Source organism: Nelumbo nucifera, chromosome 1 (genome assembly GCF_055504915.1).
Source record: "Nelumbo nucifera cultivar China Antique chromosome 1, China Antique-T2T, whole genome shotgun sequence".
Lineage (NCBI taxonomy): Eukaryota > Viridiplantae > Streptophyta > Magnoliopsida > Proteales > Nelumbonaceae > Nelumbo > Nelumbo nucifera.
Genome location: NC_142649.1, coordinates 112,089,560 through 112,105,686, shown reverse-complemented (window position 1 = coordinate 112,105,686; position 16,127 = coordinate 112,089,560). Strand labels below are relative to the sequence as shown.

Sequence of the window (16,127 nt, the reverse complement as noted above, 5' to 3'; positions counted from 1 at the left end):
ACCAAGGCAGGGAAAGTTTGGCATCAAAACTAACTCACAAATTCACAATACAATAGTTTAATAAATCAAATTTAAACAGGATTAAAACAAAATAGATTAGTTTGAGATACACAGAAACTTGATGAATTAAATATAGAGACTGATAAATTCATCAATGAGAAAGAAATGTTAACTACAATTAAAAAAGAATGGAAGCTGAAATACAAAGATGAAACCACATCTTAAAGTAGAGATTGTGGATGAGCTCCTTCCCAACCAAGACAACTTTTGTCTTCAACAATCAAAACTATATGTCAGCATCCTCATTTAGTTTGCAGTTGCCAGGGCAGCACACAGTATCTTGGTGATGGTAGAGTTGAAAAATCTGAAGAAACTAAGAGGACAGGACCTCATGCTCCTCGACGTTCAGATATAGCTATAATATGCCCTCTGTCAGAAAGTTGCAATGCATCTCTTCCCTTGGTCTCAATGTCACTAGACTCACTACTACATTTTGTTTCATGCTGGAGATGGTTGAGAGGTGGGATCAGCAGAGGAGGGGATGTCAGGCCCAACCCGACAACCTTCAAGCATGAAGACAATGTCAGCCATGGAAGGCCGGTCGAGGGGGTCTGGTGCTGTGCACAATAGTCCCACCTTCACCCCTAGCAGAAATTCTTCCCATTCAGATGACTCTGGATCAAGCTCAAGGAGCCCTGGCTCAAGCAACTCAGATATTTGACCTCTCTGCAACTGCCTCTTCACCCACTTCACTATGTCCTCATCCTGTGTGAACATCACCGGCCTCCTTCCTGTTAATAACTCTAACAAAACAATCCCAAAACTGTATACATCAGCTTCCTTAGTCACTTGCCCAGTCAAAACCGCCTCTGGCGATACATACCCCAGTGACCCAACAGAAGTGGACGACGTTGATGCTTCTGCTGGTGTAGTAATTGCTAGACGATCGAGTCCAAAATCTGAGAGATGGGCTTCAAAGTCTGCGTCGAAGAGCACATTTTGTGGCTTAACATCACCATGAACCATGTTGGCTGTGTGCAGGAACGCTAGGCCTCGGGCAACCCCAAGGGCAATCAGATGGCGCATTGGCCAATTGAGCACATTGCCATCCTGGTGGGATGCCTCTTGGAGAAGTGTGGCAAGGTTGCCATTGGGCATGTAATCATAGACAAGGAGCCGAATATCAGGGGGTGCTGCATAGTACCCTCGCAGAACAGTTAGGTTTCTATGCTTCACCTTCCCAATCGATTCTGCTTCTTTTCTGAAAGTTCCCTCGTCAACTGATCCATCAGGGAGACGGCGGATTGAAAGCACTGTTCCATCTTGGTAACAGGCCTTGAACACCAGCCCGTAACGACCCCTGCTTAGCACATTCTCCTCGTCAAACTGTCTCGTTGCTTCTAATGTTTCTGCGTAACTGATCTTATTGTTGAACATGACAAGCTTTGGCCCTCCGTTCTCCCCGCTGCCACGACTACCATCTCCTGAGCTTACAGATGTCGAGCTATGTTTCTTCTCCCCATCTCCCGCCGCATCTCGGAGCCGCTTGCGCCACCACAAAAGACTGAAAATATAGCAGCAACAACATAACGTCGAAAAACAAGCTCCACCGGCAGCTACAGCAACCAGCAGAATGAGCCTCTTCCTCCTCTTGTTTTTAGCCTTGGAGATGCTCTCACATTTTTTATCCAATGGCTTCCCGCATAAATTTCTATTCATTGCAAAAGCAGAAGGATCATTGAATCGTGAACCCAACATCTCTGGAATCTCACCTTCGAGGTTATTTCTTGATACATTGAAGTATTTTAAACCAGAGATATGTGTAAGGTTTGCAGGAATAATCCCTGTCAAGTGGTTCATTGAGAGGCTCAGCGCATTTAGGTTTGACAGGTTAGACAGTGAATCTGGTATGGAGCCCGTTAGCTTATTTTCGTTTAATAATAGAGAAGTCAGAGAAGAGCATTTGGAGATTTCTTCCGGAATTTCACCGGATAAATTGTTCTGCCTCAAGTCGAGCTCCTTCAAATGAGAAAGATGAGAAAGATCACCTGGAATTTGACCAGTCAAACGATTTGAACCAAGTTGAAGGACTTCAAGATCAGAGCAGTTGCCAAGTTCTGCCGGAATCTTGCCCGAAATGTGATTGTTGGATAAGGAGAGAACAAGCAATGATCGAATGAATCCATACGTTGCCGGAATCTCTCCAGAGAAGGCATTTGATGTGAGGTTCAGAAACTGTAAACTCGATAAACTACTGAGACCTTCAGGTACAACCCCGGATAATGCATTCTCTTGCAGAGCAATTGTTTGCAGATTCGGCAAGCCCGAAAGCTCAAGCGGCAACTCACCAGAGAGGTTCTGCTGGCTCAAGTCCAGAGTCCTGAGGTCCAACAGACTTCCAATGCTAGACGGTATCCTTCCTGTAAATGCATTACCACTCATATTCAGAACAAGTAGCCTACGTAAATCTCCAACGCTCGAAGGAATTTCTCCATTAAATCTGTTTCCACTGAGATTCAAAGTAGTCATATTGCTCAACTGCATTAGCTCTTCCGGAACGCTTCCAGTCAGGTTATTTTGTCCTAGATTCAGCGTTTCCAGCTCAAAAAGACTTCCGAATGCTTTCGGAATCTGACCCGTAAAGAAATTTCCCCCAAGAGATAATATCTTCAAGCTCCTTAATTCTCCCAAAAATGCGGGAACCTCACCGGAAAAACCATTCCCTTCAATATCAAAAACGCTTAACAAACTGCACTTTCCGATCTCCATTGGAACAGCACCATTAAATGAATTATTTGCGAGTCTCAGCTCCTTTAGCATGAAGAGGTTACCGAACTCCGCTGGTAATGTGCCGGCAAATGAGTTACGGGAAATATCCAGCATTGTTAGGGTCGACACATTCGTCAACCAGAGCGGGAAACCCCCACGTATCCGGTTGTTCTGAAGATCTAACACCTGCAAAGCACTAAATGTCGCCTTTGATGGTGGAACAAGGCCCGTGAAAGCATTGAATCCAAGCATAACGATTCGCAGAGACGGAGGATTAGCTGACACATTGCAAAATACAGAAGAAGGAACCGAACCCGAGAGGTTATTTTGTTGAAGCGAGAGAACCTGAAGTCTGGGAAGAGCTCCTATAGCCGAAGGTATTACACCTCGAAGTGCATTGCCTTGAACGCTCAAATGCACGAGCGAAGAACAGTTTGCAAGTGCGGAAGGCAGAGTTCCTCCCAGCATATTCCAGTCCAGCCACAGGTACTGAAGCTGTTGAAGTCCCCCGAAGCTAGCCGGGATCTCTCCGGTGAACCTGTTGAACGAGAGGTTGATGAGTTGAAGCCTGGATGTTGCAGAGAAGTTCTTCGGGATTTCGCCAGAGAGTTCATTGGAAGAAAAATCCAGATACCGGAGATTCTGCGGGATATCACCAGAGATTCCTCCGGAGAGAAGATTCTGAGCTACATTGAGAACTTGAAGGTCAGTGAGGTTGAAGATCTCCGGCGGAAGACGACCGGAGAATGAGTTGTACTGCAAGAAGAGGGCGCGAAGACGGGAGCATTTAGAAAGAGAAGAAGGGATGCTGGCGTTGAAGGCGTTGGAACGAAGGCTAAGCTTGCGGAGCTCGGTGAGTTTACCAAGGTGCTCAGTGAGTTGGCCAGCGAGTTGAAGACGAGGCAAGCGGAGTTCGCTAACTCGACCGTTATGGCAGGCAATGCCTCGCCAGTCGCAGGGAGCGGATGGTGTGGAAGCATCCCAGCCGTTCAACGCGGCAAGCGGGTCATGCAGATTGAGCTTGAACGATACCAAGGCCTGGATCTCAGCTAGTGCTTCAGGACTCCTCTGGGCGCAGCATAACAGGGTGGTGATGGAGAAAACCACGAGGAGGAAGAGAAGCGTGGTCGGAGTGGTCGCCATGGGTGGTGGTAACGGTGACGACAGTGGTGGCGGACCGGGTGGTGGCATGGCCGTTGTCCGGTCAAAAGGAGTCTTGAAGCGAGAGAGAGCAGCAGCAGCAGAGAGCAGTGGAGAGGAGCGTATGTTAGCAGAGGTGGTGACCGGTGAGTGAACGGTTCTAAGCAGCGTCTTTCTCTGTTTCCTGGGTTCCCGCTTCCCTAGAAACCTTTGAATAAAAAAGAACAGAGAAAGACGTTAGAAAGTGAGGGATTTTGATGCGGACTGTTTCGGGAAAAAACGTGGATATAAAAAACATACAAGAAATGAAAAGAAAAGATACTCTATCTATCATGTATTCTTTGACTCTTCTACATGATTAAGATCATATGAGTTTCAGGGTATGAGTGCTACACTCGGATATGAATTATCGCTTTCAACTTTACGCCTACCCTTTTTTCTGCGCTTTTAATTTTTCAAATGGAACCTGGTAGCTTTTTTACATGTGGTAACTCTGAGATGGTAAGTCAAAAGGCTGCGCCATGCTTTTTACACTTGGCAAATAATTTTACCATTTCTTTTGCCACGTGGCAAATGGCCTATTTAGTTATTTTGGTATTAGAAATTTTTTTAAATCAGAGCCAGGGGCAGGGAATAGTGCTGGTACTGGTAGGGGGCTAATCGAGATTTTTGGCAAGAATACATGGTCTGTGGGAATTGTTGGCTTTGCAATGCTACGCGCATATTTTTTTTCTTTTCTTTTTTAACTTGTATCCCTTATCAAATCATCTTACACCACACATTTGAATTATTTTACGTGGGACCGGCATGCATTGATGGTTACTGAACCCTTCAGATATCTGGTGTAACATAATCTATTAATCCATGGAAAAATGAAGATTAGTTATGTGCTAGGCATTATTGTTTTGGCAAGGCGTCATTCGATAAACGGCTGAAATCTGAAGCCTGAATTGAACACCATGTTTTGTGTTTTTTATGAATAAAAACAAGGGTTATAAGGAAGGTTGCGTTTGGATAACCTTTCAAATGTTGTGTTTTCATAGCCCAAAATTAAAGCTTTGTGCTCATAAGTATTTATGGTTCAAATATGAAGAGAATGGTTCATACCCAAAAAATGGAGAAAATGGATGTGAAAGGTGAATGGGTGATAATAATGCTTATATATCGCACGTGAACGAGTTCCATGCCTAAAGTAGAAAAGTATTTTGGGTAAATTGCAAAGAACCCTCTTATACTGCGGGGTCAATAACAAAGATTCTTCAACTTCATTTGCAATAAAGACCCCCCCTAACTTTAATTTTGCTATAAATATCCTCCTAAGTGAACTCAATTACTTTTCAAAAGATTTTCATTCAGTTTTTTAAACATTTAAAATCCCCAAACTACTTTCTATCTTACAAATTTCTTGTGGATTCATTATTCAAATAAAATGGTAGAAGTTTATTTCTCATAGATATGAATTTAAGGTTTTATTTGATTTTTCTTAGTTTATTAGAGAAAGGAATGGATAATTTTTATATTTTAAGATGAAGGGAGACATTCATGTCAATGAAATGAAACATAAATTTTAAAGAAACCTGTTTTTTTATGGTGAGATTACTCTTGTTATTTTAACTGATTTTGTTTAGAGAAAACGGATGTATTTTGGAGTTAATTAGGGTTAAAGAAAAAATGACAAGAAAAAAAAACAAAAGTTCAGGTGGATATTTTAGTAATTTAATGCATTCTATCTGGCTTAATGGCTAGGGGCATTTTATTGCAAAGTGAAAGTTTAAGGGGCCTTTGTACTGACCCCACGGTATAGGCGATCTTTGCAATTTACCCAAGTATTTTTTGAGGTCAATTGACATACTTTATGTTTTTGGGCTTATTTATTTATTTTTGTGCTTTCTAAAATTATACAACATGTTATACCAAACGCCAATATGTATTTTTCCAACTAGATTAGTTGAATGTGATGGTTGTACTTGTATAGCATGGTATGAACCAATGATAATACCCTACACGTAAAATACATGGGACCCATAACCCCATAACCATTCAATCTTTCATTTGAATTCCATGTATTCTGAGTGAGGTGGGGTGTTATTATTGGTTCCACAGCTCTCCAGATGAGTCCCAATCACCTATCAACAGAAAAATGTTCCAACACCCGCCCAACTCCCAACCTCATGGTGAGATGTATAATGTCAAATAAATGGAGAGTGTTAGAACTTTTTTTTGGCAGATGATCCCAACTCTCTAAACTTCAATTAATGGTAGTTGCAGATTTATCATGCTTTCAACATCATTAAAATGTTTTTAAAAGGTCTAGCGAATATTTGTTGCCTTAGTTTTGGTGAAAGTAATAAAAACTAAAAAGTTAAATTTGATTATACATATTAATTTATGTCTTTACCTTACACGTTGCGCATGTGCCTTACACTAGTGTTTTTAAAATCAATTCTTATTTTTATAAAAAAAAAAAAAAAGAAAAATCTTCTAAAACAGTCAAAACACTTTCTGATTCATTTTCGTTTCCTACCTCCTAAAGCTTATTCAATGGAGTCTGAATACTCTAAGGTCTAATAAACAGTCAAAACACTTCCTATACCAAATCGGCATTTTAAAACCCGGTGAGGCTGGACCATTTATCCATCTGGGCCAATGAGTCAATCCATGATAATATAATGGGCGAGAGGTTAGCCCAAACCATTATAAAAAAATATAAAAATTTGAAAATAAATATAAAAAACTGATAATACATCGAGTAGGTTGGATGGATCAACATATTCATTTATCCGGGTTGTTGGGCAAGACAACCTTTTTTATAATATAATGGGTGAGAGGTTGACCCAAAACCAAGATCCTGACCGGATCATCATGTCACCCGTACAACCAACCAGGATCAACAATGGGTTGAAAAACCAAAAGTTAAAAGTTACTATTTTGTGTAATAAAATTATAAAACATAAAAAATTAGGGTCCATACTCTATATCTTGTCTAATCCTCCCAAGACCCAAATTCATCATGATTTGACATTTTCCAGCCCACACCTAACACTTAACTCTATTAGGGGTACAACATGCGATGAGCGGACAGGGCGGGAATTACATTTTCCATCCTCGATCTTGACTCCCAAATCACCTCCCACCCCCGTTTTTGATCCCCGTTGAAGAAAGAAATCCCCCTTCATCCCTGACCCTGACGGGGATGAATTCCCCATCGGAGACCCAAATCCCCGAGAAAACTGAGAGACTAAGGACCGTTGCGAGTTGAGGCCGGTGATGAAAGAGAGTCCAACGGGCGACGATGACAACGGTCACCAATGATAGACGAAAGTCGAATGAAGATTGAAGAAGTGAGTTTCAGTTCTTTCCTCCTTGAATATCTCTTAATCTCTGTCCTTTGTTGAGACTTGAGTGGTAGCCTGGTAGTTGGTGAATGGTGACAATAGACATCCAATGTCCGATGGGCGAGTGGCGACAGCAACAACGGTCGGCGAATTGACGACGAAGACAAAGGAAAAAGAAGACTAGAATTCACGATTCACTTCAAAGTTCTCTGTTTATTAATTGTCGAATGTTTGTATTTAATCTTTAAAAAAAACGAATAATAAATAATATATATTATATATAATTATATATTTATTAATTGGAGCCGAATCGGGGCAGAAATTGCATTCCCCATCTCCATCCCCAAACATGATCAGGGATTCAAGATAGTCCCATCCCTGACCCCGACCCCACCAAAATACCTCCCATCCCCATCCTCGTCGGGTTGGGGAGCCCGAGTACCCATCGGGGACGGGGGAAATTGCCACCCCTAGCGGGGCGGGCTACCCAAATTAACATTCTCCATTTCCACAACCCATAAGAATACCCATACCATGACTCCTTCGGTAGGATCCGAATACAATTTTGTTGGATCCGACCCGTATGATACACAAATGACAGGTGACGTAACTTAAGGGGTATGCCAAATGCGTATATATGAATCCGTTAATGAGGTAACCCGTATCCCACCACATGTGGACAGTTCAGTCCGAAAGGCTGCTTCCAGGGGTACGGGTTTAAAAAATCCACACCCAGTTGAACTGTTTAAAATGCAAGCTTTTTGTTCACGAATTATATCCGTCCAGTGGTCAATTTTATGCTGGGCCTGGCCCTGTTACGGGACAGCAAATGGGATACGGAAAATGGACATCAGGGTGCCCATAGGTTTTGCCCTTAATCCACCAACCCATCTATAGTAGTCCGATTTAATTGATTACTGGATCTGGATGCCCTGCTTTTGATGATTTGGAAACAATGGAAAAGAACATCAGTATATGTATACCAACTTTAGACAATGAAGTCAGAAAGGAGGGGAAAACGAAATTGGAATTTCCCCCCTCTTCTTCCCTTTTACCATTTACAAGTACAAAATACTGCACTGTTTGGAATATTGTCAGACCAAATGGGCCCCAATCTGCCAGTCCAGTTGGGTCCTCAGGCAGTGTTCCAGATGTGTGGTGTAAGATGTACCAGTCACAAGGGGGGAAAACTATAGCGTTAGTACCTATCTCTTTATGCTCTGTTTGGTTGCACAAAAATGATGGAAATTTAATGATTACATGAAATTTGTTTATGTTTTGGTGTTTGGTTCCATATAAAAAGTTGTAAAAAATCAACAAAAAATGGTTTTAGAAAAACAAAAAAGCAATGCTTTAAAACCCGACCTAGAGGCCAAACTGTTTTTGCCTCCGGGTCGTGGGTCACCAGTTTGATTGGGTCGGACCGTTCCACTTGTATATATATATATATATATATATATATTGTGTGTGTGTAAATATATATTTTATCAATAAATAATGTATAAATATATTTTAGACATGTTATATGTATTTTTATATTTAATTTATGTTATTTTAATTCAGTTTTAAATTTTTTATTTATAAAAAAATGCAATTTGAGGTTAAGATTTTTTTTCCGTGAAAATAACAAGGCAACGAGTCTATGGCACCTTGGGACGCATAGATCTCGAAAAGTTACAAAAAAAAATTATCTCAATCAGACATCGGAACGCAAAGTTATGGCCTCCAAAAGTTTGCATGCATTAAGTGTGCAACCCACGAGGTTAGTAATTGAACCAACTGGGTTGAATAAATTTTGACCATCTGGCAGGTATTGACTAAACTGGACCTGAAATCCTGGCCAGGTGATGGTTCGAACAGTTCGACTGGCCAAATCAACAACGGGTTGAAAACACTACAAAAAAGTAATCAAGAAAATTTATTTCTCAATTGAATGTCATTTTCCAAGGAAATAATCCATTTTTCCTTTATTTTATATGCAACAAAATGCAGCTGCAAGGTAAAAGCAGTACAAAACAAAATTTTCACTATAAAATGAATGAAAATATAACTGAAATATCTTTGGTCTGAAAAATTACCCCCACACCCACCATCCCTCTATTAAATGCAGCATCAATGTAGTAAAACTGTGAAAGAGATAGAAAACAAAATTTTCACTGAAAAGGAAATGAGAATATGTATGAAATAATTTGGTGCGGAAAATTATTCCCCCAACCCCACGTTGAAATAAACAGAGCCCCAAGGTGAGCAAGGCAGGGTGTCCAGTAAACTGACATAAAATTCCATCAAAACAGTGACCATTTTCAGAAAAGCTGAAGAATTGCAGGAATAAATTGCAAAACTAATATGCTTCTCATCCACTAGGCACTAGTAGACCAGGGTTCTCTAATAGGAGATAAATAGACAGGCCCAACCCAAACCCGACTATTGATAATGTTCCAGATGTTGGACCTAAACCCTATTGCCCTACTGATCTTGATTCATAGCTGGGGTAGGCTCCCTTTTGACATTCAACCATGACTATTCTAATAAGCAGATGAGTTGGAAGATTGATGGAATGACACGTGTGTCCTACAACAGCCTATCCAAATGCACAGAAAGTACATTCATATAATAAAGCCAAGATTTATTCTCTTTTGAAGAGAATAGTTGCTTCATGGTTTTCACCATTTTTTTTGAAAGTTGTTGGAGGGACCATCCCCATCCCTTTGCAGGTGATGTTGCGGTCCAATTCAAGCATTCCATATAAGTGGAGTCCAGTGTCTCTCTATCAAATGGTCCTGACTCCTATCAGATCATAAAGGCTACAGCTACAAAGTGAAATTGCTTTTGGCTACAATCTGGAATATACGCCCCCTTCTTTACTTTCTTCCTTTATTTCCAAAAGGAAACAAAGTAGAAGATTTGAGTATTAAGGTCATCCTCGTCTTGAGGCTCTTGTAGTTGTAAGCCTAGACTCGGGTAGATCTTTGTGCATCTGTTGTTCTTTTTCTCTGCTTAACTTTGGTCCACTTATTGCCAAAAAAATAATGTCGCTCATACTGAAGAGACACGAATTTGAATGACCAAAAGGTAATCTCTACATGTTTTGTGCCAAACTGCCAGTAGACCTATATGGACATCGGGCCCGAGAGGGACAAAAGCCGCATCGCCCACCAAAAAAAAGGAGTATCGAATTTCTTAATAACAATCAACACCAAAGAAAGAAAAATAGAAGTCTATCTACATCCATTGGCAACAAGCCAAGCCAATAATAACTAAAATCAAAGGTAGCTTATCAGCCATCAACATTTCTCTTCATTGGTAGGAGTACTAGGACCCATTCAATCTGTTTTTTAATCTCTTAATACGTGACAAAGTGACAAATAAAGCAAGCCTCACATTTTTCACCTATTTAAGTCAAACTTTCTCGAGTCAAGGTTTAAAATTTTGATATGATATGTAGGTCTCTACATTTGTTTATAGGTATTTTCGAAAATCCATTTTTTTTAGATAATATATAAAAATCTGTTGAAAATTGAAATTTGAAAAAAAAAATAAATAAAACAAGTATAGTTTAAAGTACGGATACATTTCTGTCATATATATATATATATATATATCAATATTTTGAATCATGGAGTATTTATTTTATTTTTCTTTGAAGAAACTCGAAGATAAAATTTTTCAGCACTACTAAGCAAACCAGAAGCTTCCTACAAAAAAGAAAAAAGAAAACCACAAGTAAATTTTTATTTTTCTATGGCCGTGGGTCATATAATGAATGACATTTTAACACTAGTGCCTGGACCATCTGGATGGGCCCTTTAAGATTAGCCACTATGGTAAGCAAGTTTATTGGGGCAAGTGTTTTTTAAGCAAAAGTTATTCAAATTATTTCAATGCCCTCATTTTTGTGTATTTTTAAAAACTGACTTGCAATCAAAACTGTTTTGGCCACTAGTTTTTGGGTCAACAATTTGACCGTTTGGTCCATGCAAATGACCTGTTGCAATTTAAAAATAATAGAAATTAAAAAATAAATAAAATTAAAAACAGCAAAAAGCCATTATCCAGGTCAAATAGGTTGATGGTTTGACATCACAGGTCAATAGGTTGTTGATTGAGTCAATAGTTTTTGGCACGATTCCAGTTCAGAGATGAAACCGAACCAATTGCTTGAACAATTTTCAGGCTGAACAGTCTGACCATCTAGGTCAATGATAGTTCGAAAACCATTATTATCATTTCCTTGGGTAAAAAAGTGGGAAGGGATTGGTGTTTTTAGTGGGCGGGTAAACAATTTACCCACCCACCATGAAAGTATCGGTTACTCAGCTCTCTGAAAAAAATTCTCTTACCATGAAATTGGGATTATGATCAATTACTTGGTTGACTAACTTAAACCAGGGCATACATTGTATTATTGGGCAACATGTTTGATTTTGTTTGTTAAAATAAAAAAAAAAAACCTAAAACTTTGTTGATGTGAAAATTGTTTTGTTAAAAAAAAAAAAACAAAATCATACACGCTCGTGAACACCCCTTTTCTGGCAGTGTTATAGGTGCGAAGTACTGCATCACATTTCATGCATCAGAACCTACTAATTGGATGGGTCCCACCCACCTAAGAGATTGTTAGATCATGATCGATCAGGTCACTTTTAGCCATCCGTCGTAGACATTTTTGTTTTGTGGAAGCAAGAGTTGTATTGTAACCAAGGGAATTTGGCTTTTCTCCTACCATTCAAGTGAATACAATTAAAAAAAATAAAAAAATCACTGTTCGAATTTTCTTTTTTTACTTTCTGCAAAAAAAAATGTCTATAGTCGATGGTGTGGCCCAATTTTCCGGAATATATAATAATGGGTATTTCAGCGCCACAGTCAAAATATTGGTTTGAATCTTTTTCCTAATATTGGGTTGGTCTGTGTTCTCAGTAACGTGATAGAACTCATGGAAGACAAAAAGAAGCAGAGAGAGGGCCATCCATTGATGACATGATGTTACTTGCTAAGGCCCGTATATCACCATGATTAAAAGAAGTAGTGGCCCCCATCCAATTGGATAGGCCGACTGATGGGTAAAGCATTCGAGTTCTCAAGGTCACATAAGTTAAGTTGCTCACATGGAGGAATCTCTGGTTTGTCTTTAATATAGAATGACCCATTTGACAAGAACATTTTCCCGTTCTTTTGGTTAAAAAATACTCTCTCCCAAGATCTTGAATTTTGACAGAAAATCTATTCACGGGAAATAATTTATTTTAAATCATTTTGATATATATATATATATATATAATCATAATAAATCAGATTCGAATCGAATGTGATTTAAATATGATTATCAATCACTCAATGTCGAGTTGGTTGTAAGACATTCCTCATATGGTTTTATAGGTATTCTCTCTATGTTTGTGTTTCGGTCAGCCTATATATGTCTTGTTAATAATCTGACAATTCAATAACATGTTGTTTAGACATCTTTACGACTTTACCTAAATTGTTTAGGTATTTATAGTTTTAACAAAATACACTACAAATCATTTTGATAAGACTAAGATCTATTAAGTTTTAAATTAAGGTCTCGTTCGCTTTCACTCACCTAGATAGGTAAGTTTATTTGGGCAACTGTTTTCCATATTTTATTTGTCTGGATGTAAATAATTAATTTATACATCATCTAACAAGGTATTGGTTATCTGAATAATTAATACTCTTCAGAAAAATTGCTTATTGTGAAATCCAATATAATTTCGTATAAATATAAATGCAAGGTATATTACCCTGCAAAATACGAAAAAACAAGGCTTAAAAATAATTACGTTGCGTTTGGAAACGTTGCTAAATATGTAGAGTTTAAAATGGTTCATATAAATTACAAAGTTGGGTTAATTTTGTACTAACAAATTTATCTTTTTACTGAACAGACTTTTAGCTGTAATGGATGCAAAAATAAATTTCAATAAATCATCAATCCAATCACCGTTCATGTTTTTATCAAAAGCCCATTTGAATACAAATTTACTTCTTTTTTATTGATGTACTTTTACATCTTATTATCAAACTAAATATGCATTGGTCTTTCATTTATCAATGCATAAATGTAATGTTGCCAAATACAGACAAAAGTAAACCAAAATGCAAATTTACCCTGAACCGAAATTTACAGTTCATCTGCATCGTTTCCAAAGACTGCCTAATGCTCAACAAACACTATTAAAGAACATGTATGGAGAAAAAGTTTTCACACCAGCGAGGAGAAAAAGTTGCCATACTTATTTCTGCCATTTGGACAGATCTTGTGGCTCATCCAGACTGTTCCTAGATAGGGAATCAGTAGATGGGCGGATGTTCAATCCCACACTTCAGACCTCCCATATGCTCTCTCTTCACACGACCCACAGTATATTTTTAGTTGAAACCTTTCATGGAATGGAGAATGGGGAAAGATAAAAAGGAACATGGATTCCCATCTCGTTTAAACTAGGGTTACAACTGGGTGGGTCTAACCCAAGACTAAACTTGCAATTTTATATGGGCTGAGTTTGGATTTTATGACCCTAGGTTGCGTCTGGTCCCAAAAGTTGGAGGATTTTTATTTTTCGGGCCAGGCCAGGCCTGGTCCTAGTCCTTAAATAGCCTGACCTGGTCTGAGCTTGGCCATATACATACATTTTTATTAAATTTTAATTTAATGTAGGCTGATTGACCAATCCAAGCCCGGCCCAGGACCAAGCCAAACCTAAGTGCATCAACTTTTTGGTTCAGGCCAAGCCCAAGTTGAACAGTTCAGGCTCGGGCCTTAGGCCCAGTTCTATGTTGAGCTTAAACCCGGCCCGGCTACCCGACTTGCACCCCTAGCTCGAACTACTTTGGGAACAATCTAACTAGCAAATTCATTCTCATAAAAATTATGATCCAACCTGTTATCAGCTTGATTGGTTATCACTCTTCTTGCTTCACTTTTTTGCTTAGCACTATTAAAGTTTGAGTCATCAAAGGTGGGAAGTTGATTGTTGGAAATGTCTTCCTCACTCTCGTATAGGTGAACTTGGTTCATTCGATTCTTAGGAAGCGAAGAAAACTACAGTGCGCGCGCTAGCTGCGAAACGCTGGCTTCGCGGTATCTTGCTGGGAATGAATGGGAAGCTGTCGTAGAAACTTTGACGCTTGCAACATATTTTCAAGTACCAGAACAGTGAAAAAAAAAAACAGAACATCATAAGAAAAAACACTACAAGAACAAAGAAGGATAAGAACAGGGACCAAAGCTTGGGAAAGACTGGGCAAGGTCGGTTGTCCTGAACCGAGTTCAAGAGCTTTATAAAGGAAAGAGACAAGAAAGATCGGATATCTTTGTTTGAATCTGTGAATTTTCTATATGTTTTCAATCTTCGGGTCTTGGAATTGTCTTCCGAGGTCAAATCTGTGAATAATGTAATAGAAAGAAACGAAGGAGAAAGGACTCCATTAAAAAGAAGAATTTGTCATGTTTGTTGATTGATGGCAACATCCACATCATTTGCTCTATATCGATTTTTTGATTAATTACCTCGTCATTTGCTCTACTTCTAAGTGGCCGATGACTCAGGCCAAAGTGAACTTTGGCTCGAGTTGAGTCGAGCTAGGTAGGCTAGGTGACGAGCTGATTATAGTGCCGAGCTGACTAGGTGGCGAACTGCCTGTGAGGTGCTGGGCTGACCAGTGGCGAGCTGAATTGATGAGGTTCGTTGCTCTTTAGAGACCTGCAAGAAACCAAATGTTAGTGGACCTGGGGTGGCTAACCCGGCAAGGTCGCTCCGATGCTTAAGTCAGTACTCTCATAGTAGATTACAAGCTAAAAATCACAAAGTCTGAGAGCTAGAACTTGTTTACTTGCTTGCTTGCTTCTTTCTTTTGTTCTGGGTTGGTGCCTTTATATAGGCATTGTTTGGCATGGGCTTCATACACCATATCTGAAATTTCTACGAGGTCGTCTAAGTGGGTCGAGATTCCTGGAAGTAACCGCCATGCACGTTGACCACCCTCTAGATCATTCGGCATATGGGCCAACTTCTAAGGATCATGGGAGTGTTCGGATATGCATGCCGAATTTGTCGGCGAGCATGTCTTGCAAGTTGCTAGGTCGGCGCATGTGCTAGGTCGCCAAGTCGCGCCTGTGCTAGGCTGCCAGGTTGCGCCTGGGCCAGGTTGCCAGGTCAGTGCCTGTGCCAGGCCACTAGGCTGTGCTTGTGCCAGGCTGCCAGGCCGCCAGGTGGGACTCCATCAACTTGGCTAAGGCAAGTTGTTGCCAAAGTGGTTTTGGGTGTCACCTATTTGTTTCAAGGTGTCATGTGCTACAATGTCATTGGAGGGCCAAATCCGCCCTCATCATTTGCCCCCCACTCCCGAGCTTAAAGTAACTTGGCGAAGGGAGTAGATTTCTCCTTTTGGCCCGAAATGAATAATTCGATGAGCTCGTAAGCGTCGATTCAATTCCTTAGGTTCTAGGAGCGACTCGCAGTCCGTTCCTTGATTTTGCCCATGCCGAAGAGGACTGATGAGGCTTTATCAAAATTGAAAGTAAAGTTGATAGAGTTGCTTAGTCTGTTAGCACTTCATGCATAGTCTTTGAGTAAAAAAAGGAAACTATAAACCGAGAGCTCTAGTTTCTAAAAAATGAGGACTTAGCTTTCTAGAAAAAGAGGGCTTAGCCTTTTAGAGGATGAGAACTTAACTTTTTGTAGCGTTTCCCACAGACGGCACCAATTGATGAATCAATTTTTGTTGATGTATCGATTTTTTTGCTAAGTACCTCATCATTTGGTTTGCTTCCAAGTGGCCGATGACTCAGACCGAAGTAAACTTTAGCTGTCGAGCTGAGTCGAGCTGGGCAGGCTAGGTGGCGAGCTGACTATAGTG

General features: G+C 39.8%; 1 protein-coding gene across 2 annotated transcripts; it reads right to left on the bottom strand.

Moving 5' to 3' along the window:
* On the bottom strand, positions 1 to 4,348 carry LOC104587411 (uncharacterized). 2 transcript variants are annotated; one of them, XM_010245022.3, is made up of 2 exons: positions 4,232 to 4,348; positions 1 to 4,117 (listed from the first exon to the last, which is right to left on the bottom strand). In XM_010245022.3, the coding sequence occupies exon 2, from the start codon at positions 3,958 to 3,960 to the stop codon at positions 499 to 501; it is 3,462 nt and encodes a 1,153-aa protein (XP_010243324.1). In that variant the 5' UTR covers positions 3,961 to 4,117; positions 4,232 to 4,348; the 3' UTR covers positions 1 to 498. The 2 variants fall into 2 exon arrangements, with proteins under 2 accessions (XP_010243324.1, XP_010243325.1); XM_010245023.3 differs by having other exon boundaries at positions 4,210 to 4,339.
* Between the last annotated feature and the right edge of the window lie 11,779 nt (positions 4,349 to 16,127).